Below are 23,871 nucleotides of genomic sequence, written 5' to 3'. Positions count from 1 at the left end.
CGATCCAACCTTAACACGACAACCAACTAATCTGACCACATATTGTCTTTGATATTGGAAAGTTACTCCTTTTGACCTGTTTTGACCCCATTGGTATAGGGGAAATTTTTAAAATCAGTCGGATGATTTGTTGGTTTCATCAGCCGCGTCCGGCGCCGTTCGATCGCTGTAACGCGAAGCCTCTCTCTATGCCGGGTTAGGATCCTCTGCAGTAGTATATGGTGCAGTATGGTCGCTGCCATATGGGGCCGACTCCACCTGTCATCTGCAGTACAGCAGGATGCGGTACTACAGAGGATTTCAACCCTATGCCCACGTGAAGCTGCCCGCCTATCTGATTCTGACGCATAGTCGTGGTAGGGGCGGACCCACGTTGGCACAACCGGTGTCACAGGACACCGGGTAAAATTTCTGCTTACCCTGTATAGCCCCGTATATTTAGGCTAGGACATCGGTCAATTCCAGAGCTGGACACCGGCTGGACCGGACAGAAGCTAGTGAGCCAAGCAACGAGATAAACCAAGTGCGGCCCAACTAGCAGTAGCAGCCCATGCGAACGGTTGGAGGTAGCCAGATCTAGCTCTATTATTCCATTTTTCACCTAAAACAAGGCGTATGATCGATTGGATCTATCTTCTCCTCTGTTTAATCACAGCGAGCTGGCATCCCGTTCTCGGCCAGTCGTCGTCGATGCTTCGTCGCTCTGCCCGCCGGTCCTACTCTCGCGGCCACCCATACTTCGGCCACTTGCAGATCGCAAAATTACTCCCCACTTGGTAAAGTTGTCAATCTCTCACATGTTAATCTAGTTCTTTTTTTCTGAACTGTATTTCTAGGGATTTTAGGTTTAAGGTATTACAGTTGAAATTGGATTGCCACGGTTTTCTAATTTCTCTTATACCCTGATTGGATTGTCGTATTTGAAGCAAATACACCTGTAAAATATACACGTGTAAAGGAAAACCGGTTGGACTTTAGATACGCACTTGGTTGGCCGTTTTCGGGCTGTAAAGCATACCCCTAGAAAAAACGATTCGCTACTTACAACTGTAATCGGCTTGTATATGATACAGAGCCCAGCCCATCTGTTTTCCCCATACCCCTCCCCTCTCTCGATACCGTAGGCGAGGACGAGGGCCTAGCCGCCGTAAACCACAGGACGGGGAGGCGCCGGCGACGCTGTCCACGACGGGTCTAGGCACCGGTGCGCGGACAGCCGGCGGCTCGTTTCTCTTACTCCAAGCGGCCAGATCCAGCCTGAAGCATCCGGATTGCAACCCCCAGCCAAGCACAGCTTACAACCGGAAGCAAAATACAGCTTGTGCCATGGATTTTACTGGAGACTTGTAAATTACAGGTGTAGGAAAAATCAAACAATCCAATCGGGGCCTCAGGATGTGTTCGGTTGCTGTCACCAGATGGAATGGCATGGGTCCGTCCCGTCCCGAGAGCCCATTCTCACGTTCGGTTAGTAGATGGAACCAGAACCCACCAGTCCTAGAAAAGGGAATATTCGGTCTATATGCGGAACCGACGCATACCTCCGATTCGAGCGGACGACAAGGAATGCGCATCTCTCCCCTCGCACCCGAGCCCTATCCTATCCCATCTCTCCTTCCCAGCGCCGCCACCCTCCCGCATCTCTCCCTCCCTCTCGATCTGCCACGCCCCCGCTCCTCTCTCAGCGCCGCCCCTCACGCACCTCTCCGGCGCCGGCTTCCCTCTTCTCTGCGATGGCGCGCATCAAGGGCTTGGCCGCGACCTAGCAGCAGAGGCGACCTAGCAGGCAGCGGCGGCAGCGACCTACCAGGCGGCAGCGGCGGCGGCGACCTAGCAGGGCGGCGACCTAGCAGGCTGCATCGACGAACCAGCAGGGCCAACATAGGCAAGGTACGGTTCCATTCCCTTCTCTGTATATACATGTTGATGCTTAGGACATATTTATGTTTCTGTGTGTGCAATGTTCTTCCCCAAGATGCTTAGGACAGATTTATGTCTCTGTATATACATGTTGATGCTTAGGACAGATTTATGTTTCTGTGTGTGCAATGTTCTTCCCCAAGATGCTTAGGACAGATTTATGTCTCTGTATATACATGTTGATAGTATGTATCATTGTAGATGGTCAAGATGAGCAAAAGAAAAAGGATGGCTAGGGGAGCAGCTGTTTTTGTTGCATTAGCTGCAATGGCAGTCATTGTTCGGGCTATAATAAGGAAGAGAAGACCACGTATTACCTATGGCCCAATGCATGAAAGAGATCGAATCAGATTTGATTATCTAAACCAAAAAATTTGGCAAAGCGATGTGTTATGCAAAAACATGCTAAGGTTTGAAAGAGCTGCATTCTTTCGTTTGTGTGGTATATTGAGGGATCACGATTTGCTAGAAGACAGTCCACATCTTAGTGTGGAGCAACAATTGGCAATGTTTTTGCATACAATTGGGCATAACCTTCGGAATAGAGTTGTTTCAGCCAATTTTGGTAGATCATACGGCACAACAAGCATCTATTTTAGAAAGGCTCTTCATGCCATAGGCGAGCTTCGTAATGATTATATAAGGCCACCATCATTGGAAACCCCCGCAAAAATTGCAGGAAATCATCGATTTGACTCATATTTTAAGGTAATTTCAGAAACTATTCCTTAGCTATCTAGGCTATATGATATGCCATTTAATACTGGTCACTATATAGGATTGTATTGGAGCTATCGATGGTACACATGTGCGAGCAGGTGTTACCAAAGATGTGGAGCCTTCTTTTCGTAGTAGGAAAGCCTTTACCACTCAAAATGTGATGGCAGCAGTAGATTTTGACCTCCGCTTCACATATGTTTTGGCTGGATGGGAAGGGTCCGCACACGACGCGACCGTCTTAGCTGATGCGTTAACTTGTGAGAGAGGCTTACAAGTACCACCTGGTAAGAAGTCGACGTACATAGAAATTGTCCATATGTTACTGCCTTAAGAAACCATTATAACCAATATTTATTTTTATTTTTTAGGAAAGTACTACCTAGTTGATGCCGGTTATGGAGCCAAGCCAGGGTTCTTGCCACCTTTTCGTGGCGTGAGGTACCATTTGAATGAGTGGGGCAACAATCCGGTCCAGAATGATAAGGAGCTATTCAACCTTAGGCACTCATCTCTACGGGTGACGGTAGAGAGGGCTTTTGGATCTCTCAAGAGGTTTCAAAATTTTAGATGATGCCAAACCGTTCTTCACTTTCCCGGTCCAAGTCGATATTGTTATAGCTTGTTGTGTTCTTCATAATTATGCACTATCACAAGGGATCGATGAATTCATTATACCGGAAGTGACATGAACCACCCAACCAATTCGAACATCAAGGCAACAATTAAGTGACAATAGGGCCTTGGTAGACCATATGCTACAAATTGCCGCCCAAATGTGGGAAGATGGGCAACTCATGTATGCAAATTTATGAGTGCACCGCACTATGTATTTGTAATGTTTAAGGAACTACCTTTGTATTTATTTGATGGCTGGACAAGTTGTGGTATTTATTATGTCAAACAATACATTTGTGACGATTTCATCCATTTTATTGTAACATTTTGATGGCTGGGCAGATTGTGTCTTATATATGTTTAAATCATGTGTTTGTGATGATTTCATCCATTGCTTTTGGATGTGCCAAATGAACTTGCTACCTGATTCTACCTTATGATATTATTGCTGATAATTGTGTTCTATGTCAATATATATTATTGTGTTGTTTTTCTTGGAAATACAAATGAAATGCTGCCGAATTTTTGAATTTCTGTTATTTAATTTTTCATTCCATTCTTCCAAACCAAACACTGGAACGGAATCAACCCGTTCTACTTTTTTGCACCTACTAAACACAGGAACGGAACCGACCCATTCCTCTGAAATGGAACCATTCCATTCCGTGACAGTTGGTTCCTCAACCAAACACATCCTTAGAGTTTCACATCTATTTGGATTATCTGTTGACCGCACAAGGTGGGGAGTAAAACACAATTCAAGTTCTGTTATCGTACGCAGTCAAGGTCTATTGTTGTATGTTGCCAAGAAAATTTGTTTTTGTCGTTTAGTGTTCTGATATTTTAGTGTCCATTTTTACATCATCAACAAATATTTCAAGGGAAAAACTTTATTTCAGTAACCATATTTACTGACATTTTATTTTTGAGAAACATAGTACATTCGTAGATGCCCAGATACACGTACACTTATACTCCATCCGTTCCTAAATATAAGACTTATTGGTAGTTTAATCCTCCATTCCTAAATATAAGACGTTTTGGTAGTTCAAATTTAAATACCAAATAAGTCTTATATTTAGGAAGGGAGGTAGTATATCCTAAAGAGATATGCGAATGTTATTTTTATGTAGTATCCATCGTGTATAGCATACACCTGGACACCGGGTCATTTTGGTTCTGGGTCCGCCCCTGTAGTGGCTAGACGCACGCTTGAAGCTAAGTGGTCCCAGTGACTGTTTAACAATTCCATTCCAGTTCTACTTTATCACGTGGCGTTTCCCACGTAGCTACACATATACATGATGCTACAAGTAATCTTAAGAGGAAGCATGTAGCTAAGTACTATAGCAAACAAAGATCTCAGAACACCATATTTTTGACTGGGTGTTTGAACATCAAGCTCATGGTGCCATGGTTGCTTGGATATAGCAATATTTAGGGTAGTGTCCTTAGACGCCTCCGTCGCCGCCGCGGTCGTAGATACCCTCGCATCATTATCGGAGCAGCCGAGTTGCCGTCATTGCATCGTCAAAACAGTCGTGCCATTGTCGCAGCACGACAGGGAAACACTTTGTCGCAACATCATCGAAGCAGCCAGGCCTTCGTCGGAGTATCGCTGCGGTCGTCGAAGCACAAGGTTGCAACATCGTCGTGACCGTTCGAAGCATGTTGTCGTCACGGTTCATTGCAGCATTGTCGCGGCTATTGTAGCACGCCATTGCAACATCATCGGAGGATCCAGGTTGCCGTTATAGCATCACCACGGCTACGGAAGCACCCGCCGCCGCCATCAAAGCACCCTCCATCATCGTCGAAGCACATGGTCGCAGCATCGCCATGACCGTTTGAAGCATGGCGTCGTTGCGGTTTGTTGCAGCATTGTCGCGGCTTTTGAAGCACGCTGATGCAACATCATCGAAACAGTCGGGTTGTCGTCGTAGCATCACCCCGGCTACCGAAGCACCCGTCATCGCCGTCAAGGCAGGCCATCACAGCATCGTTGAAACAGACAGGTTGTCATCGTAACATCGCCGTGACAGTCAAAGCACACCAGGGTACTACGAGGGGCCATCTTTTGCTGCAAGGTCATCGGTGTGGTGGCTGTGTGTGAGGCGAATAAAGGGTGCCGATGGCCAGGGCGTCGGGCGCTCGCCACGGCTGCCAAATCGGTCCGTACTATAGGGCGATGCGTCGACTGTTTCAAGCCGGAGACGAGCGCGACGCCAACTATGCAAAGGTGCATGGTGAGCTCGCGAGCCGCGCTGCAAGGCCTCTTCGGCCCTTCAAGGATCACTGGTACTACAGGGCTCACCCGCGGTGCAAGCGGCGCTGCAGCCGACGTTGTGATGGACCATCTGATGGAAGCATCGCGACTGCCACAAGTGATGCGATGGAGCTTTTCATGTGTGGCCATCGGCACTACGATGGAGCATCGCGTGTAGAGCTGGTGTTGCAATGGAGCATAGCGTGCGGCCATCATCGGCGTCTGTGACCACGACGAGGTGGCCGATGGTGCTGCAACTCCAATGATGTTGCACGTCTGCTGGTGCTGCAATGGAGCATCATGTTCGGTCAACATCGATGATGGTGACCATGCGAGGCGGCAGATGATGTTGCAACTCCAATGATGTTGGGTGGCCGCCATTGCTGCACTGGAGCATCATGTTCGGCCATCGTTGGCGACGGTGGCCACGACAAGGCGGCCGATGGCGCTGCAACTCGGATGGTGTTGCGTGGCCGCCGGTGCTGCGATGGAACATTGCCTGACTCTCGGACCATCATTTATGTTGCAAGCAGGGCCCTGGTTGCAAGCTACAAGGCCAACGACCGCTGCTGCAGATATCGCCGAGGGTCGATATTGCTATAGTGTTTGCAAGCTGGATGGGTGCGGTTGCTCGATGGAGTCACATGGATGCTGTGTTGCGGCATGCTCGTCATGGTGGCCTCGACGACGTTTTGCTACGAGCTGGCTGGGCGCGGCTGCTCGCCGGAGTCACATGGATACTACGTTGTAGCATGCTCTGTACGAATCCTCTAACATCATGAAGGGATGTCACGAAGCTACAGTGCACTCCCAGTGCAAAACAATGAAGTGATGTCACGGGCACTGTAGTAAAGACACTGCGCGCAGTTACTGTTCATAAAAAATAAAATCTAAAATTAATTTTATTGCACCATAATTTTGTTTGTATGTAATTTTTGTAAATGTATACAATAAATTTGTAATTTGTAAATTAATTCAAGTCATTTTAGGCTTAATCATATGGATGTGAAGAAGGAATGTCACTGTAGCTTTCGTGAAATCCCTTGGTGATGTCAGAGAATCTCAAAGCACTTGAGCGACGGAGTAGGCAGTGGCTGGGCGCGGCGCCCACACTACTTCCGAGATTCCCAGGAGGGCGCTGCCTGTGCTACGATCTGCACCGCCACCCCCTTGCGAACGAAGGATGGACACCCTGCGTTGACCAAATAAGGAAGCACTATGTTGACCAAATCATGGGAAATCAGTCGATGACGCGTAGCTGGCGCCTTAGTACAGACCTGTTTTGGGTGCTTTTTTTGTGCAACGCTTGGCCTTAGACCTCACGTGTATATGTTCTCCCGCATGCATGTTCTTAAATAAAAAAATCCATGAATGTGTCAACAATTTTTTTCACCAAACGACAAATCTATCTTCCGAACTACCTCAGTTTTGAAACATATCCAAACGGATTGATATCCGTTCAATCTGGATCCCAGCGCGTCCGGCCACCCATGGAATTCTCTCCCGCCTGACTACATAATGCAAAAATAAGTGCGTTCACACGAGTCAACCCCATGACCAAATGGTTGCTACACAGTCCCGTGAACCACCGAGCTAGCTCCTTTTTGTTGACTAGACGCAGGTTAGATTAGTTTTGTACTTTACTCTATGCGGGTAAAAAAAGTCAAACAATTAAGGCCAATGTGTTGAAAATTTTGGCCCAATCATCTAGTCACATTGGCCACAGTTGTTGTCCAGTAAACCGAAACACACTAATTTTCTTTATTTTATACTTGCGGAAATTGTTAACCGGTGAATGTTTTCATCGACTGTAGTGTTGGCGAGGGGGCGATGAAATATACCCTTGATAACTTTAATGCTAATACACACGGTAACTCACACGCCGTAGACTTGATAACTTAAGTACCCTAGTCCTGGTAACTTTGTCGACCGGGGTATAGGGGGGAGGGGAGGGGGTTGATAAAATATACCCCCCGGTAACTTTTGCGTAAATACCATGGTAACTCACATACTGCAAAACTGATAACTTATGTACCCTAGTCTTGGTACGTGACGGGGGTGGAGATGGGGGAAGTTGTTGAAACATACCACGATAACTTCCCTGCAAATAACATGATATGTTTTATGCCCCGAAGACATGATAACTTATGTACACCCTCATGGTAATTTTTGCGCGTGGGGCGGGGGGTGCAGGGTGGGTGATGAAATATACCCCCGGTAACCTTTGTGTAAAAATAACATGGTGACTTACAAATCACAGACCTGATAACTTATGTACCCCGGTCCTGGTAACTTTGGCACCGCGGGAGGGGGGGGGCAGGGGTGGTTGCTGAAATGTTTCTCTGGTAACTTTTGTGTGAATAGCATGATAACTCACACATCACACACCCGGTCCTGGTAACTTTAGCGCCCCCCCCCCTCCCCGGTAAGTTTCGTGTGAACAGTATGGTAACTCACACATCATAGACCTGATAGCTTATGTGCCTCGATCCTGATAACTTTGGCGAGGTGGTTGTTTACAACCCCCTCCCCCTAACTTTTGTGTAAATAGTTTTATACTGTACGCACCATATACGTGATAACTCACGCACAAACACCGCTGTAAATCTGACCTGGGGATGGGGGCATGGGAGGAAGCTACCCCCCCTCCCGATAACCTCCGTGTAAATAGCATGGTAATGTATGTACCATAGACTTGATAACTCACATACAAACACCGTGATAACTTTTATCCGGGGAGAGGAGGTTGTTTGAAAACATACCCTCGATACCTTATGTGTAAATAGTGTGGTAACATACAGACCACGGACGTGATAACTCATGCACAAACGTTGCAGTAACTTTAACCTAGTTTTTTGTTGAAAATATACTACGGTAACGCGTGTCTAAGTAGCATGATAATATACAAACATAAGAGATGATAACTTAGTCAGGCCAGGCCTGATAACTTTTTGCACGAAAAAATTCATCAGAATATATCAACATGCTATTTATTTTCATAGGTCTCTCACGACAGATTTTTTATGTGGAAACAATTTTTCGGTCGGACCAACGATTTGAGCTATATAATATTTTGAAGTTTCAAAATAGGGAGAATCTAGGATGAAATTAATTCCCCCCTACATGGACACATGTGCATGTGAAGAGAAGGTTGGAGCAATCATTTTTGTGCCTGATATTTTCAGTGTAAACAACATGATAATTTATGCTTAACTGACATGATAACTTGCATAGCACACATGTGGTAATTTTTACCCCCCAAAAAACGTCGGAACATACCAACATGGGATCTAGTTTGGAAGGTCTCGTCGAGACGAATCTTTTATATGAAAAATGTTTTTTCATTGGAGCGACGGTATGAGCTACAAAATATTTTAAAATTTCGAAATGAAGAGAATCTTTTGCTGATATCATCTTCTTTTATTTTGCATGCATGCATAGTCAATGTGTTTGGCAAAAAAAAGTCTGCAAATGACGGGTGCATGCATGGGTGTGCATGTGCTCATTTTTGATGGGTGGTTAGCTTGACAAAAGGTCGTACGTATCTGTTGCTTAAATACAGACTAGTTGGTAGTTAGCACAGTCCAAACTAAAATAAAAATAAAACGAAACAATAACAGGGGAGCACCGCCCCGCATATGGGCCGGCCCAAAGAGAGCGCGTGGGGCGAACGGGGGCTGCGCGTTTCCTCTCTGTTCCCCACGTAGGGCGGGGGATAGGAGGCCCCAGGCAAAGCTGAGGCCCTGCTCGTCCCCGACGTCAGCCGCTCGGCTCCCGATCTCGCCGGCTCACCGCCTGCCTCGGCCAACGCCGCCGCCCGTCGCTGCCTGCCTTTTCGTCGGTAGACGCCCAGGAGCTGCAGCCGTCCGCCGCGCCGGCCCGGCGCTCAGCGCCATCGCGCCCCCCTACAAGCAGCCGCCCGCCGCCCAGTCTGCTCTCCGCCGACTCCGGCACTCGGCTGGCAGCAAGGCAGTAAACCTGCCCGGCGGCCAACCTTTGGCCCTATCTGTGTACTTGAGAGGTAAACTGTTCACTGCGGCACTGCCCATTCTCAATTTCTGATTTAGGGTTTGCTGTTTGTTGTCGACTGGTGGAAGAGTCGTATATTGCCTTAACTAAACAATCAGACTTGCTATCTAGTACTAGTACATGAACACACAGTCCTGTGAACACATACAAATAATTTTGCTATCCAGTACATGAACACCTGATCAATACATAATAATGATTTATCTGATTGTTTGCCACTCTAACAATTTAAAAATGCCACATAGTCTTCTTTGAATTTCTCAAGGTACAAATTATGTAGGCTTCTCTTATGCAAAATTGAGAACTTCGGCATGTCTGTAAGACCATATTGATCTGTTTCTATGTGCTATTGGTAAATTAATTAGAATGCTGGCATGTTCCCTAAAATCAAACTTTAGAACGTTGGCATGTCATATTTGTTACCAATTTTTTTATGTGGACCGCCCTGTTTTAAAATCGTAGGTCCGCCACTGCTAGGGTAAGGACCAGTAGCCACAGATCTACGGGCCGACGACCGGATCAAGTTCTAGTTCCAATCCATGGATCCAGCCACGATCACCAGGACCAGCAGCAGCTTCAGCCGCATCACCATCAGCGAGCCACAGATCTACGGGCCGCGGACCCTCAGGGACGAAGGAGTTGTCAGAAAAGAGGAGAGGGACGAGCTTAGATGGGCCCTCCTTGCCAAGATTGAGAGCTGCTACAGGCGGGTGAAGCTCCTCCAGGGGGTCTTCGACGCCGGCTTCTGCTTCGGACTCCTAGATCCCATCTCCAACATCGTCGCCGGCGTGTCCATCACTCGCGCCGTGAGCGTGGATGACCCTGACAACGAACCCATCCCCATAGCGCCTTTCCCGAAGCGGAGGAAAACAGATGCGATCGGGGATATGCACCAGCGGTCGCTCAACGGCCTCGTAGCCTTCCTGGCCGCCCTCTTCCCCTACCTCACCGAGCCCAAGGCTATGTGGTATCTCAACAAAGCCGAGTTGGATCCCCTCGTTGCCGCCCGCCTCATCATCCAGCATCGTGGGATGGAGCAGAGTTTCGGGTTTAAATCCGACACCACTGTCGCCGCCGTGGAACTGGCCCTTAGATGTGCTGCAGCTGCCGCCCAGCACCCGTGCCCGAAGCAGTTTGCGTCAGCGTGGAAGGTGCTTTCACATTTTATAGAGAGTGTCGCCACCGTGCTGTCAGGCCCATGTGTAACTTTCGATCGTTTCCAGTCCACTGAAATCATAGATATTCTGCTCAAGAAACATCAGCCATCAGTTTTCAGCCTTGAGAAATCATGGGATCTTGCCTCTTGTCGTCTACTCAAGCTCAGTCCTGACCTCTTGGGGGAGGTGATGGGATTTCCTGAGCCGTCCACTATGAGGTGAATGCTGCTCACCACCATCCATGGATACTACCTGCAGGCACTAGCCTGGCTGCCCAAGGAGAAGCTGTGCTCTCAATACCACCACAGCCTGCTCCAGGCCGGCCACTGCTATGGTCCACTGGACCCTGTCTCCAACATCATCCTCAATACAATCTGGTACAGCCGAGCCTACCCTCTAACCAAGAAGGTTGACCTGGAGGCAATCAGCACAGGAGGCCTTTCTCGAATTGCAGTCAGATCCTTCTATGGCCTTGTCTCCTTCCTGTGCACCCGCTGCGCCACACACCTCTCGCCAGACCAAGCCATGCAGCGACTGCAGGCGTCTGGGGCCGATCTCCGAATCGCTGATCCTAACCACCTTGATGATGATAACAATGATGAAGCTATGGTATCTGCCAGTGTCGAACAAGCTTATGCTGCAGCTGCAGCTGCTGCATTCCACCCCAAACCTCTTGACCAGGCAGAGCTTCTCCGACCGTCTAATCCAATGTTGCGGATGGCCTCGCACTATCTCAAGAATGGCGGCAAGCTCTCCCACGTGGACGCTGACCATCTTGCCGAATGTTTGTTCTATTCCATCAGCGAGTTGGAACAAAGTGAGCACCCAGAAACAAACATCGAGGCGGTAAACAAGTTGACCTACGGCAGGATGGATCGACTCATGAATGACTTCTGGAACGAGCATGCTGCAGTCGTTGGAATGGTGAAATCTTTAATTGACGCATATAGCCGGCAACCTGGGGTTGGTTTCTTCTAGCATAATTTGGTTTTGTTCTCGCTGCAAAACAATCTGTACGTGTTTCAGATTAACATTCTTTGCCTTAATTGTTCTTGTTCAGGTACCCAAGTACGAGTTGCATCTTATCTGTGGTGTCAATAAGTATGTTGATGGCCCTGTGTACACGGGTCCTTTCACTCGCATATATCATTACTCCCACATCAACTTCCTCACTACCCAATCTGCCGGTGCACCATCAACGCTATTCTTTGCTGAATGCTGCAACGATGGCACTCAGACTCAGGAGATGGGCTGGTGCTGCCCTGTCGGCGTACCATCTCCAGGCACTGGTATGCTGTCATTTTTCCTTGCGACTTAGCATTTTTCATCGATCAGATTCAAATATATAAATCTCTGCTATTCAGTTATTAAATTTACAATCTGTGTTACCTGTCGATCATCCCTTGCAACGGTGGCGGATGTCTCCGACAGTACACCCGTTCTTCCTGAATAAGTAGATTTAAGTTGCAAACAATTGGCCTATGGAAATCCTCATTTTGGTGGTCCACCTGTTGGAACACCGCTTTAAATCTTTCATATCTAGCCCCAACAAATCTATTTCTCTTAACATGAAGCATGCCAACTCAGCATGCAACATGCAAGGCTTAACATGCAAACATGCACGAGAATTTCATTATATTATGCATTTTCAGCTTTAGTTCACATGTTATTACTCAAAATATTCATTTTTCATGTAACCAAATATCAGTGAAACATATTGTAAAAAATTCCCTCAACAACGTGTAGGGTATCATCTAGCAATAGGATATTCTCACCGACTTTCCGGGTCTACAATTTTACCCAAATACATGCATGTATCAATCCTTCCTTGCGTTATTTCTGTTTTCATCGTTGTTTAGTACTCCCTCCTGTCCCAAAATAAGTGTCTCAACTTTAGCGCAACTTTGAAAACTTGAGACACTTATTTTAGGACGGAGGGAGTAGTATCCTTGATGGAAGACAAGTAGCTAGCTTTCTGCCACTTCCATCATCCAGTAGCATGCATGATAGCATGATGCGTTCTGATTTTTGCATGTATATCCATATATGGCAGGACAAGTCCGTTGCCTGTACTGTGAGTATGCCGGGAGCAGGGTTGTGCATCCAGCACAGGGGAGTTTCGTTGGACGTGGCCTAGAGTTTGAGAAGATGTGGGGCGGAGAAAAACTATATTCAGAACAGTATACCAATGACTGCATCATAGCGGGCAGCCGTGAGCCGACTTACTGGGTGGATTATCTGGAAGACGATTGCATCTACCGCAGCTATCGTCTTGATGGTACCGAGAAAGAGGAAAAGATCTTCTTAAAGAAGGGGATTCCTGATGATGAAGAGATGAAGTACTTGATAGAGATGGGGTTTATGATCATCGAGGATGATGGTTTGTCCTAAATAGCGCAGCATGCATGCATCAATCACATTGTTGCGCACATATGCACTTGTATGTATGCTCGAGAAAACACGGTTTATGATATTGTGCTCGTATGCTTAATTAATGTTGCCACCCTTGTTGACCTGTTCTGCTAATTATAGTGTCCTGTGTTTTCATGTCAAGACTTGTTGTCGTTGCTGAGAATTTTGTAATGAGTTGTTAGTGACCAGTGGATGATTCATCTCGTGCCACTGCCTCACGTCATAGCAACTAGAGTACGCCTTGCATATAATGCTCACCCTTTGTTGAGCAAAATTGGAGTGGTGATTGATTTCTCTTAACCCCATTGATAAACCAAGGAGTGACGCATGTTATCTGTTGGGTCGGGCTACACTGGGAGGCGTGATATGCGCAGCGTTGGCTGGGCGTTCGCATGGGTCACACTGATATCATGCATTCATGGTAACTGGCCACGATCCAAATCCACCGGTGAAGCGTCCTGCGCGCTGGAAGACTCCACATAGAATGTTAGTTTTCCGTTTTTCATTTGAGCAACGGCAGCAGGAGAGGCTCCTGCTGCTCCGTATTTTGTTGATGCCGTCTTCTTTACTCTTTGAGTAATGACTGCATGGCAGAGCAAGTCTGTTGCTCTACTGTGACTACGACCCGGCGTGTAGAAGTGCATACTCTAGCCAATGCAACTAAAAAACCGATATGTGAAAGAGGCCGGGCATTATACTCCAACACACCCCCTCATGTCTATACTCCTTTGGAGCTAGATGACGTGAGCAGCGGAAGTAGTTAGGTGCATAAACTTACAACCAAGCGGTCCAGCCAACTCATTCAAAAGTCCAAACTAATGAAGAGAGACGGATAATATATTTCAACATCCTCCCTCACGTCTAGACTTATTTAGTTCTTAGACGTGGAATCGATGTAGCACAAAATCTTTGTTTTTTAGTAATGCGTTGACAGGGTCTTGAACTCGAGACCTCTTGACTCCAATACCATGTAGAAGTGCATGCTGTAGCCAATGCAACCAAAAGACCGATCTGTGAAACAGGGCTGGACATTATACTCCAACACGGCGCATGGTGACCAGTTGGGTTGGGGCCAGTTCTCAGTGTAAGTAAACCAGATGGAAAACCGGAAAGAAAACAAAACGGCCAAAATGGCATGCATAGTCAGCACAGACTTACTTACGAAGCCTTTGATCCCAAACAAGTTGGGGTAGGCTAGATATGAAACCCTTTCACGAGGACTTCCCAGGAGGTCACCCATCCTAGTACTACTCTCGCGCAAATGGGTTTCATACCCAAAAGACTGGCTAGTTTTTACGTTGGCTCGCCAAGCCTATCACAACCCTTAGATATGAAACTCTTTCACAAGGACTTCCCAGGAGGTCACCCATCCTAGTACTACTCTCGCTCAAATCGGTTTCATACCTATGGGGACTGGCTAGTTTTTACGTTGGCTCGCCAAGCCTATCACAACCCTCCTCCTTTACCCGGGCTTGGGACCGGCTATGCCTAGAAGACATAGGCGGAGTTCATAGTCAGCACAGAATTAGGGAAAAATAAAGAGAAATGCTTGGGCTCAGCCAACTGACCCATTGGCGCATGTCGATCGCCTCAGTCACCGTTTGATTTGATTATGATCAGACAATTCAGTACCCCTAACCATAGGCAGGTTTGCAACTTGGCCTCTTTTGCAATCGATTTGACCGCAACAAGGAGCATGTTGCAATCCGGCATAGGCGGCTGGCCTCCGCTGCCTCGCCCCCCACCCATACCCAGCCAACCGCCACCACGCCAACGATATCCGTGTCGCCCTCTAATCTCTCTCCTCTCCCCACCTTCCATCCTCCCGAGCACGCCGCCAGGAAGCCCACCCTCCCGAGCAGGTGACAGTTTCTTCAAGCGTGACAACGCCATGGATCCTATGTTGCAAAGCTGAAGATGAAAACAATTGCGACAACATCTATGTTTTTTTGCGGGTGACAACACCATCTATGTTGCAAAGATTTCTTCTGCAACAACACATATGTTGCAATGGTGAAGATGAAGGCAACAATGTCAGATCTGACGGCTTGCGACCCAACCACTCTTTTGGAAAAAAGACCAGCCGTCGGACGCGCAACACACGCCAAATTAAATGGGATAATTTGCGGCACATATTTGATTAAACTGTGTAAAATATAAAAACTGTTGAATGGGGTAAAAAATACTGGCACGTACTTGAAACTGGGGTAAAAGATGAGGAGATTCATTCTAAGTTGGGCACAAGCACAAAAAATTGTTTTCATACGAGAGGCCCAGGCATGCTGTAGCAGTGCAAAGGATCCCTCGACTTGTCCTTGGTTCGGTCGTGAAGCAAACCGACCGGGACTCGTGCTGTTTGGCACTACCCAATGCTGCCACCAAATCCCCAAAACCCTCGATCGGAGCACATCGCTAGCTCCACCGCTCAATCCCCAAATCCTCGGACCAGATTACCAGATTCTCCTTCCAATCCATGGAAGCAGCTGCGACCGCCACGACCAGTACCGGCTCCAGCCGCACCAGCATCAGCGAGGTACAGGTCAACCAGCATCAGCGAGGTACAGGTCTATGGCCCCACCGCATTCCAGGACGAAGACGTCGTCGTCGGAGAAGAGGAGAGGGACAGGCTCAGACGGGACCTCCTCGCCAGGATCGAGAGCTGCTACGGGCGGGTGAAGCTCCTCCCGGGGGTCTTCGACGCCGGCTTCTGCTTCGGGCTCCTAGACCCCGCCTCCAACATCGTCGCCGGCGTCGCCGTCGCCCGCGCCGTGACCGTCGATGACACCGACGACGGCGCCGTCCCCGCGGCGTCTTTCCCGAACCCGAAGCGGAGGAAACCGGATGTGATCGTGGACATGCAACAGCGGTCGCTCGACGGCCTCGTCGCCTTCCTGGCCGCGCTCTTCCCGCACCTCACCGAACCCAAGGCCATGTGGTATCTCGACAAGGCCGAGCTGGACCCCCTCGTCGCCGCCCGCTTCGTCATCCGGCACCGCGGCATGGAGCGCAACTTCGGGTTCTCGTCCGGCGCCACCGGCGCAGCCGTCGAGACGGCCCTCCGGTGCGCCGCGGCCGCCGCCCGGCACCCGTGCCCCGCTCAGTTCGTGTCTGGGTGGAAGTCGCTCTCGCATTCTCTTGACAAGGTCGCCGCCGTGCTATCTTCAGGCACCTGCGATCACTCTCACTCCATTGACGGTATCACGGATGTTCTGCTCAAGAAACCTCAGCCATCCGTCTTCAGCCTAGAGAAACCATGGGATCTCGCCTCTCGACGCCTCCACGATCTCAGTCCAGACCTCGCCTCGCCTCCGGAGCGGTCAACATTGAGACGTCTGCTGCTCACCACCATCCATGGATACTACCTGCAGGCGCTTGCCCGGTTGCCCAGGGAGAAGCTGTGCACCCAGTACCACCACAGCCTGCTCCAGGCCGGACATTGCTACGGTCCACTGGACCCTGTCTCCAACATCATCCTCAACACGATCTGGTACAGCCGAGCCTACCCTCTAACCAAGAAGGTCGACCTGGAGGCGATCACTGCGGATCGCGGTCAGGTCCCTCCACGGCCTCGTCTCCTTCCTGTGCACCCGCTGCGCCGCCACTCACCTCACGCCGGAAGAAGCCATGCAGCGGCTGCAGGCCGCCGGCGCCGATCTCCGGATCGTCGATCCTAACCAGCTCCGTGATGATCGTGATGATGATGATGATGATGATGATGATGGCAGTGATGATGCTATGGTGGTATCTGTACCTGCCAGCGTCGAACAAGCCTATGCTGCAGCTGCCGCTGCGGCGCTGCACCCCAAACCTCGTGACCAGGCAGAGCTTCTCAGACCATCTAATCCAATGCTGCGGATGGCCTCCAAATATCTCAAGGATGGCGGCATGCTCTCCGGTGTCGACGCCGGCCATGTTGCCGAAGGTTTGTTCTATTCCATTAGCGAGTGCCCGGAACAAACCGAGCACCCAGAAGCAAGCATCAAGGTGGTGAACAAGTTGACCTACACGAGGATGGAACAACAGGTAAACAAATTCTGGGATCAGCATGCCAGAGTCGTCGGAACAGTGAGATCTTTGCTCGACGTGTACAACCGGCGGCAACCCGGGGTTGGTTAATTTCTTCTCTTTTAGGCTACTTGTTCTCTCAGCAGAACAATCTATGTTCCAGATTAACACTCTCCTCTTACAGGTATAATATTCTCATGTTTGATTAGCAGCCGTAGGCTTATATAGGTACACTAGATCGTAATGGCACATGATAAACTGGCAACAGGTCAGCAATAACAAATGACTTCAAGATTTCTGTAAATATATGACTGCACAAAACATGAAATTTAGAAACAAAACCAAGCCATGCGGAATTTAACGACAAAAAGAACCAAAGAACAGAAAACAGAGCACCAGTTCTTGTGCTTAGCTGCTTATGAGGCTGCAGCTGTAATAATATAGTTATCGAATTCATGTGTTGCCATGATCGTTTATTTCAACAACACAACAATAAAATCTGTACTGTGCAAATATATGAGAAAATCTGGAAGGTACATGATTCCTTGGATAGATGCATAAATACTTTATGCTAGTAGCATGGTACATGGTAAACTGGTAAACTAGTGGCGGATCCAGGAATTGAACTTAGCCGGGGCGAAACATTGAAGGAATAAAAAATTTGATTGACGAATGCAAGTCCGCTGAACCAAATCTCATAAAATTCAAATATGAAGCTAGATGCATTCGAAAATTTACATGACCAATGATTCAGGACAGTTCAAGATTTTCAAGAACTAGGTTGTAACCACCTAAAATCACAAAATATAACATAAACGTCACGCATAACTACTAACTTGGACTCTCGCTGCTTGAATAATGCATTCCATGGCCCAAAATGTCCAACTGCATGATTAATAGATACCTACAACAGGTCAACAAGCTGATATCAATACATGTATTGGAACAAGTAAGCAAATAGTTTGAAACAGATAACAAAAGTATTTACCCTAAGTCGTAAGTATACGGGGAGGGTTTGGTAGATGGCCTCTACGGTCTCTCAAGCTGTGAAAATGTTCTATGATCTTCTTGTCATCAATTCCAGCAAATATATCTCGCTCTACATAGCATATCATCAGATCATTCAACCAATCATCAGATATCTTATTTCTCAAATCTGTCTTAATGATATTCATGGCTGAGAAAACTCTTTCAACAGATGCCGTCGCTACTGGCAAAGTCAAAGCAAGTGTGATGAGTCGGTAAACCAAAGGAAAGTGTAAATGTTCCTTAGTTTCAACCAACTTGAGAGCAAGATTAGCAAGACTGCCACAACTGCAAAAAACATCAGACTCGTCAAACCACTCCTCTCTGAATACCCTTTTATCTGTAGTGTTGCGAGGAAAATCATGCCCATACGGCTGACATGGACCTTTCTTCAAATACTCCCTCCTCACTGCATCTCTGATTTCTGGAGTAGGATAATCTCCAATTTGTTTCCGGAGTCCAGGATCAGGTTCAATGTGAGTTGGACTAAATCCTAGAATAGAAGTTTGCAAAGTGTTATCATGAGAGCCCTCATTATACACTTCATGTTCAGGAACTAGATCTTCTACAATGTTTGCATCTGAGGCTTCAGTGGATAAAATGTTTGCATCAGGTTCAGGAACATGAACATGAACATGAGCTTGAGATTCATTAGATGGTGGAGTTGCAAAATAAGCAGCAATTGGCTTCATCTTTTTAAAGATTCCCTATACATTACAAAATCACCATGTCAAGTACTGAACCTGTTCAATAATTCGCTAGAAATTGAAGGAACGGGAGCTTGAGATTCAGTAGCAAAGAACGGATTGGACTATTTACCTGCTGGCTGCGCTTGCTGATTTTGCAAACAGCAGCTGCGCGTTTGCATGAGCTCGATCCACTGTCGCCGCTGCCTCCTCCCTCATAGGCCACGCCCGGCACCGCTGCTTCTTTCCGTTCGCCCATGCGTGGACCGGCGAACGGCGGATGTGGATCAGGTGCCCGCGGCCGGTGGCCCGGCGAGGCAGAGCTCTTCGGCGACAAGCCGACGGTCCGGCGAGGCGGAGCTCTGTGGCGGCGAGGCGAAGACGGCTAGGTTACTCTCGCTACTGCTTCGCTCGATTGGGGATATTCTGGAAAGGAGACGGGGTCGAAGGATTGGGTGTGGCCGTGCTAACTTGTTTTAGGCCGTGGACTACAACTGGGCCTTTGTGCCTCCCGTGCAAATCCCCACATGTATTGGCCCATGTACTAAAACGAACCGTATTTTTTTGTATACGTAATTTTGGCTACCCGGGGCGGCCGACCATGCTGGCCCCTACCGTGGCGCCGCCACTGGGGGGGGGGGGGGGGGGGGGGGGGGGGGGGGGGCAGACTCTTCCTCCATCTCAGCTTGTCTGCGCATATCTGCATCGCGTTTAACAGCCTCAAACTCAAACTTCAGATCATGGCATTTCACAACGGCATCCAAATTGTAGAAGGCAAAAGGAAAAAAAAGAACTCTGAAACTATAAGCACAAAAATGGTCAAGAACTTAAACAATGTGGAGCACATTTAGGAAAAAATACTACGTAACAAATAGCTCTAACATATATGATATTCAGTCCATAATATTCACAGTGTTTTGCAGATCAAAAGGACTTGAAAGATTCACTCACATCGATCACTACGGGAACACCCTAATAGAGCATTCCCCACCAGACCAAAATGGAGGAAGCTTAAGGTCGGGGCGTCTCAATCTATTTGGACCAACTCATCAACCAAAAAAGCGTCTTGTTCTTCACTGCTGCACTCTGATTCAAGAACTGAAGGGAATGTCTTTTGCATACTATCCTGTATGCTTTCATCAGTCTTTTCCCCTCCATAGGATAGTTTATTACTCCTTGCCTAAAGACACGAGGATGCAAGCAACAAAAGGTCATGCAGCAAGAAGAGTCGGGACCAAACTTATAGACTCCATAGCAAGAATAGTTAGTGCATATAGGCTCTCCCAGTAAGCAGCAAAACAGAGGATTACGCAACTAGATATGATCATCTAATAACACACGATATTCATCAACAGAGGAATTAAGTGCCTTTTCTCTATTACATCTTTCTACACTCCTCTAGTTGTCCTACATACATGCACATGCCTCCTAATTAATACATGACATTAATTACTCACTTGTTGCTCTTTTGGCATCTCAGTCTCCAAATTAAGACACCAATGATGAGGATGATGATGACTATTATGATGTTTATGATGATAAACAAAAAAGGATTGATCTGGAGTATCTATACTCATCCATCTGATGCTTTCTTTCATTAATTCTTGACATGCTTCATTTTAGATCCCACATATTTCTTCATTGCTTCCACAGCTACAATCGACGGCAGTGGTGGCCAGTGGGGATGACGGAGAAAGACATACCCGTATTATGTAGGCACATACCAGGTGATGAATAAGAGAGGGTGCATGAAATGGATACAATTCGATGTCGAAGATACACACGGATTATATCTTAGCTGAACTAAGGCTCCAGTCGCTCTGCCCCAACAATGCTAGCGCTTGCATTACTCAGTGTACCTCTTTAATTTAGAGGCTTCACTTCTCGTTTATTGCTACCTAGCTTGCTTTCTCCATTAATTTGCTCGCTCAAGTTTGAACTGGTTATATATGGTCATGTAATGAACTCGCATTATTCTCTGGTTTCCTTTCTTTTCTGCTGGAATTGTGCTCTTTGTTTTCTTCATTAATCTGCTTGTTTAAGCTGGAACTGCTTATCATCATGTGATTGGAAAGCTTTTGTGAAGTCTATATGCGACATGGACAATATACAGCATATAAATATTAAGTTGCTCAGACCAAAATGATTAAGCTGCAAACCTGTATTTTAATGCAATTTCCTTTCAGCGGTACATAAAGGATGGCTCCTGAATTAAGCACTACAGATATATTTGATCTGTGCCAAAATCCTATCAAACTACCAACAAGTGTCGCTATACCAACAACTGCTATCTTTCGACACATTCGATCTGGATAGTCAGATCTTGAACCCCAGCTTCTTGAAATATCCGTGAAGCACTTTCTCTTATAACAGACTTGTCAGCTTCGGCTGATATATGAAGATGAAAAGTGCCTACAATATCAGTGTTTGTCAAGTTCCATAAATGAACATTATGGACTCCAATCACACCATTAATCTTCTTAACATCATCCAGTGCTGCTTCGAAGTCCTTCTCATGGCTCCTTGGAACTCTTTGCAACAAAATTTCAGCAGAATTTCTCAACAATGGAAGGACAGAAGCCACAATCATTATTGAAATGAATACAGAGCAAATGGGATCTGCTATTAGCCATCCCTTGTACTTGATTAATAGAGTTGAGATCACAACACCAACGCTTCCCATTGTGTCAGCTAGGACATGTAAGAAGATACCTTCCATGTTATGGTCAATGTGACGCCGGCTTGCCGGCTTGGCATGGTTTCCGGTTTCTGGCGATTCCACCTCTCCATTACAAGACTGAGATTCTGCGCCATGAGAGTGCACATTTATCAGTGGAATCTCAAGAAGTCCTTGCTCGCTGCTGCTGCTGCTGCAATCTTGATGAGCCTGATCTACACCCTGCTGGTGATGTTCCATATGGCCATTGTGACCATGCTTGTGGCTACAACCATGGTTATGTTGATGATGATTCTCTGCATTGTTGCTATCATGTTGGTGATTCTGATGATGGCCCTTATTTGTGTCTCCATGATGACCAGAACATGTCTTCTCGTGATCAGCACTCTGATGAACATGATCATGATGGTGATGGTGATCTTCATGAACATGATCATGATGGTGATGGTGATCTTCATGAACATGATTATGTGAATGAGAATGAGAATGTGAATGTGAATGGGAGTGGGAGCAGCTACCGCCATGCGCATGATGGTGCTCCTCATGAAAGAAAACCAATCCAATGATATTTACAAAAAGTCCACCAACAGAAACTGCCAAAAGGCTACTTGTTGATATCTCCCGAGGCTCGAGTATCCTCTCAAACGACTCCAACACAATCAGGGCCCCAACAAGCACCAAGAACACTGCATTAACATACCCAGATAGCACCTCAAACCTGCCCCTTCCATAGTTATACAATCCATTTGCAGGCAGCCTCGCAATGTACGATGCATATAGCCCAATTGCCAGAGCAGCACAATCAAACAACATATGGCAAGCGTCAGAGAGCAGCCCAAGGCTATCGCTCATGAAACCGCTGGCGAACTCAACAAACATGTAAGCTGTGTTGATCAACAGAAAAGCAGCAATCTTCCTGGATTTGCGTTCACTAAGGATATGCCGGACTGGCCCCATGACAGCCTCATACACCGACTCGTCAGTGCTCCCAAGCTCAACATATCCTGAAGAAGTCAGCTCCCTGCTGGCGATCCACAAGACGAACCCACAAATTAAGAAGCCCGGCAACGACAGCTTTGGGTAGTACACCAGCTCCAGAACAATAGTGCACACAAAGGTCATTGCAAAATTCATGCTTGGTCTGCTGCTACTGCTACTGCTGTCGTAGGCTTGCCGTCGCCCCAAGGCCATGCCAAAGACAGCGGCATTAAGGAGCAGCCACCAGAGCTGGCCAATCGGGACACCATCGCTGGTGTCAGTGCCACCAAGAAAGAAGAGGCCCGCAAGTGCCGGCGCCGAGAGGAAGGTGGCGGCGAGGGCAAAAACGGCCGCACGGGCGTGGCGGCTGCGGGTGACATGTCGCGCAGATACAGAGTGCTCGACCGAGGAGAGGAGGCCGGAAGCAAAGGGGAGCACGAGAAGAAGCACGGAGTGGGAAGGTGATGCGGCCGCGAGCGAAACGGAGGCGGCAGCGACGGAGATCACGCGGCGGCGGGAGGGACGGTTGAGGGCGCGGGCGAGCAACGCGCCGGCGGAATCTGCGAGGACGATGAGACCGGGGTCGGTGATGAGGTGGAGGGAGGCGAGTCGGAGGAGAAGGGACGCCGCTAGCAGGAGGGCGGGACGGAAGAGGTGGCGGAGCGCCGGGAAGGGGTGGGGTTGGCTCTTGGAGGGGATGAGGAGGATGGCGACGGCGGAGATGATGGCGAGGACCGGCGGAAGCAGGAAGAGGTGGGGCAGGGAGGGGAGCGCTCGGGCGGCGGGCGCGAGAAGGAAGAGGGAGTGGAGCGCGAGGATGCGCAGGAGCGCGGCGGCGTAGGGAGAGGCGGCGCCGGCGGCGGGGAGGCGCGTCTTGGATGGGGTGGGGAGGGGCGTGGTGGGGAAGCGGAAGGAGGGGTGGGCGGCCAGCCGCGGCGGTACGGCCAGGCGGAGATGGGCAGCGTGTCGGCCAGAGCGGAAGGCGGCCATCGGCGGCGGATCGGGAAAAGCACGGTGAGGGGCGGCCATCGCCGGCGGATCGGATCGGGGAGAGTGTGGTCAGGGGCGGCGGTGGACTACCCGGTCTCCTGTCTTTTTTGACTTGCTCTCCTTTCAGATGGCCTCACAGGTCACAGCAACTCTACCCCAAAAAAACAGCCAATAGTTGTCATTTTAGGTCATCTCCAACGCCATACATTAAAATAACGGTGCTAAACATTTGATAACCTGGTTATGTCATCCAGCACCATGCATCAAATTTTCATGGACCAATCCGCACTTCGTATGTCAAACAAGAAACAAAATTGAGGGAGATTTCGGGGTGCCCCTCCCCCCTCTGGAGCTCCATATCCGCACCCACCAAGATCGACGTCGCCTCTA

General features: G+C 48.2%; 3 protein-coding genes and 2 pseudogenes across 4 annotated transcripts; 3 read left to right on the top strand and 2 right to left on the bottom strand.

The window, feature by feature from the left end:
- The first annotated feature begins 624 nt into the window (after window positions 1-624).
- Window positions 625-3,590, top strand: LOC123040868 (protein ALP1-like). The gene is made up of 4 exons (XM_044463601.1): window positions 625-776; window positions 2,122-2,628; window positions 2,699-2,924; window positions 3,009-3,590. Exons 2-4 carry the CDS (start codon window positions 2,122-2,124, stop codon window positions 3,209-3,211), a joined length of 936 nt encoding a protein of 311 aa, XP_044319536.1. The 5' UTR covers window positions 625-776; the 3' UTR covers window positions 3,212-3,590.
- Window positions 3,591-9,166: 5,576 nt separating this feature from the next.
- On the top strand, window positions 9,167-13,220 carry LOC123043980 (uncharacterized; annotated as a pseudogene).
- Window positions 13,221-15,399: 2,179 nt separating this feature from the next.
- LOC123043978 (uncharacterized) lies at window positions 15,400-17,596 on the top strand (annotated as a pseudogene).
- Window positions 17,597-17,768: 172 nt separating this feature from the next.
- LOC123043979 (uncharacterized) lies at window positions 17,769-19,302 on the bottom strand. The gene is made up of 3 exons (XM_044466598.1): window positions 18,970-19,302; window positions 18,113-18,857; window positions 17,769-18,028 (listed from the first exon to the last, which is right to left on the bottom strand). The coding sequence occupies exons 1-2, from the start codon at window positions 19,093-19,095 to the stop codon at window positions 18,114-18,116; spliced, it is 870 nt and encodes a 289-aa protein (XP_044322533.1). The 5' UTR covers window positions 19,096-19,302; the 3' UTR covers window positions 17,769-18,028; window position 18,113.
- Window positions 19,303-19,862: 560 nt separating this feature from the next.
- LOC123043977 (uncharacterized) lies at window positions 19,863-23,627 on the bottom strand. Of its 2 annotated transcripts, XR_006419737.1 has the most exons (2): window positions 20,996-23,627; window positions 19,863-20,016 (listed from the first exon to the last, which is right to left on the bottom strand). XR_006419737.1 is itself a non-coding variant. In XM_044466596.1 (1 exon), exon 1 carries the CDS (start codon window positions 23,518-23,520, stop codon window positions 21,124-21,126), a length of 2,397 nt encoding a protein of 798 aa, XP_044322531.1. In that variant the 5' UTR covers window positions 23,521-23,627; the 3' UTR covers window positions 20,980-21,123. The 2 variants fall into 2 exon arrangements, 1 of the variants encoding a protein (XP_044322531.1); XM_044466596.1 differs by lacking the exon at window positions 19,863-20,016 and having other exon boundaries at window positions 20,980-23,627.
- Between the last annotated feature and the right edge of the window lie 244 nt (window positions 23,628-23,871).

The sequence above is a fragment of the Triticum aestivum genome, chromosome 2B (genome assembly GCF_018294505.1).
Source record: "Triticum aestivum cultivar Chinese Spring chromosome 2B, IWGSC CS RefSeq v2.1, whole genome shotgun sequence".
NCBI lineage: Eukaryota > Viridiplantae > Streptophyta > Magnoliopsida > Poales > Poaceae > Triticum > Triticum aestivum.
Note: the sequence above shows the minus strand (reverse complement) of the source record. Positions and strands in the feature narration are given on the sequence as shown.

Coding starts and splice junctions, on each gene's coding strand:
- LOC123040868 (XM_044463601.1), top strand. CDS start 2,122: ATGGTCAAGATGAGCAAAAGAAAAAGGATGGCTAGGGGAGCAGCTGTT. Junction 2,629..2,698: donor GATTTGACTCATATTTTAAG/GTAATTTCAGAA, acceptor GTCACTATATAG/GATTGTATTGGAGCTATCGA. Junction 2,925..3,008: donor AGGCTTACAAGTACCACCTG/GTAAGAAGTCGA, acceptor TTTATTTTTTAG/GAAAGTACTACCTAGTTGAT.
- LOC123043979 (XM_044466598.1), bottom strand. CDS start 19,095: ATGGGCGAACGGAAAGAAGCAGCGGTGCCGGGCGTGGCCTATGAGGGA. Junction 18,858..18,969: donor TCAGCAAGCGCAGCCAGCAG/GTAAATAGTCCA, acceptor TGTAATGTATAG/GGAATCTTTAAAAAGATGAA.
- LOC123043977 (XM_044466596.1), bottom strand. CDS start 23,520: ATGGCCGCCCCTCACCGTGCTTTTCCCGATCCGCCGCCGATGGCCGCC.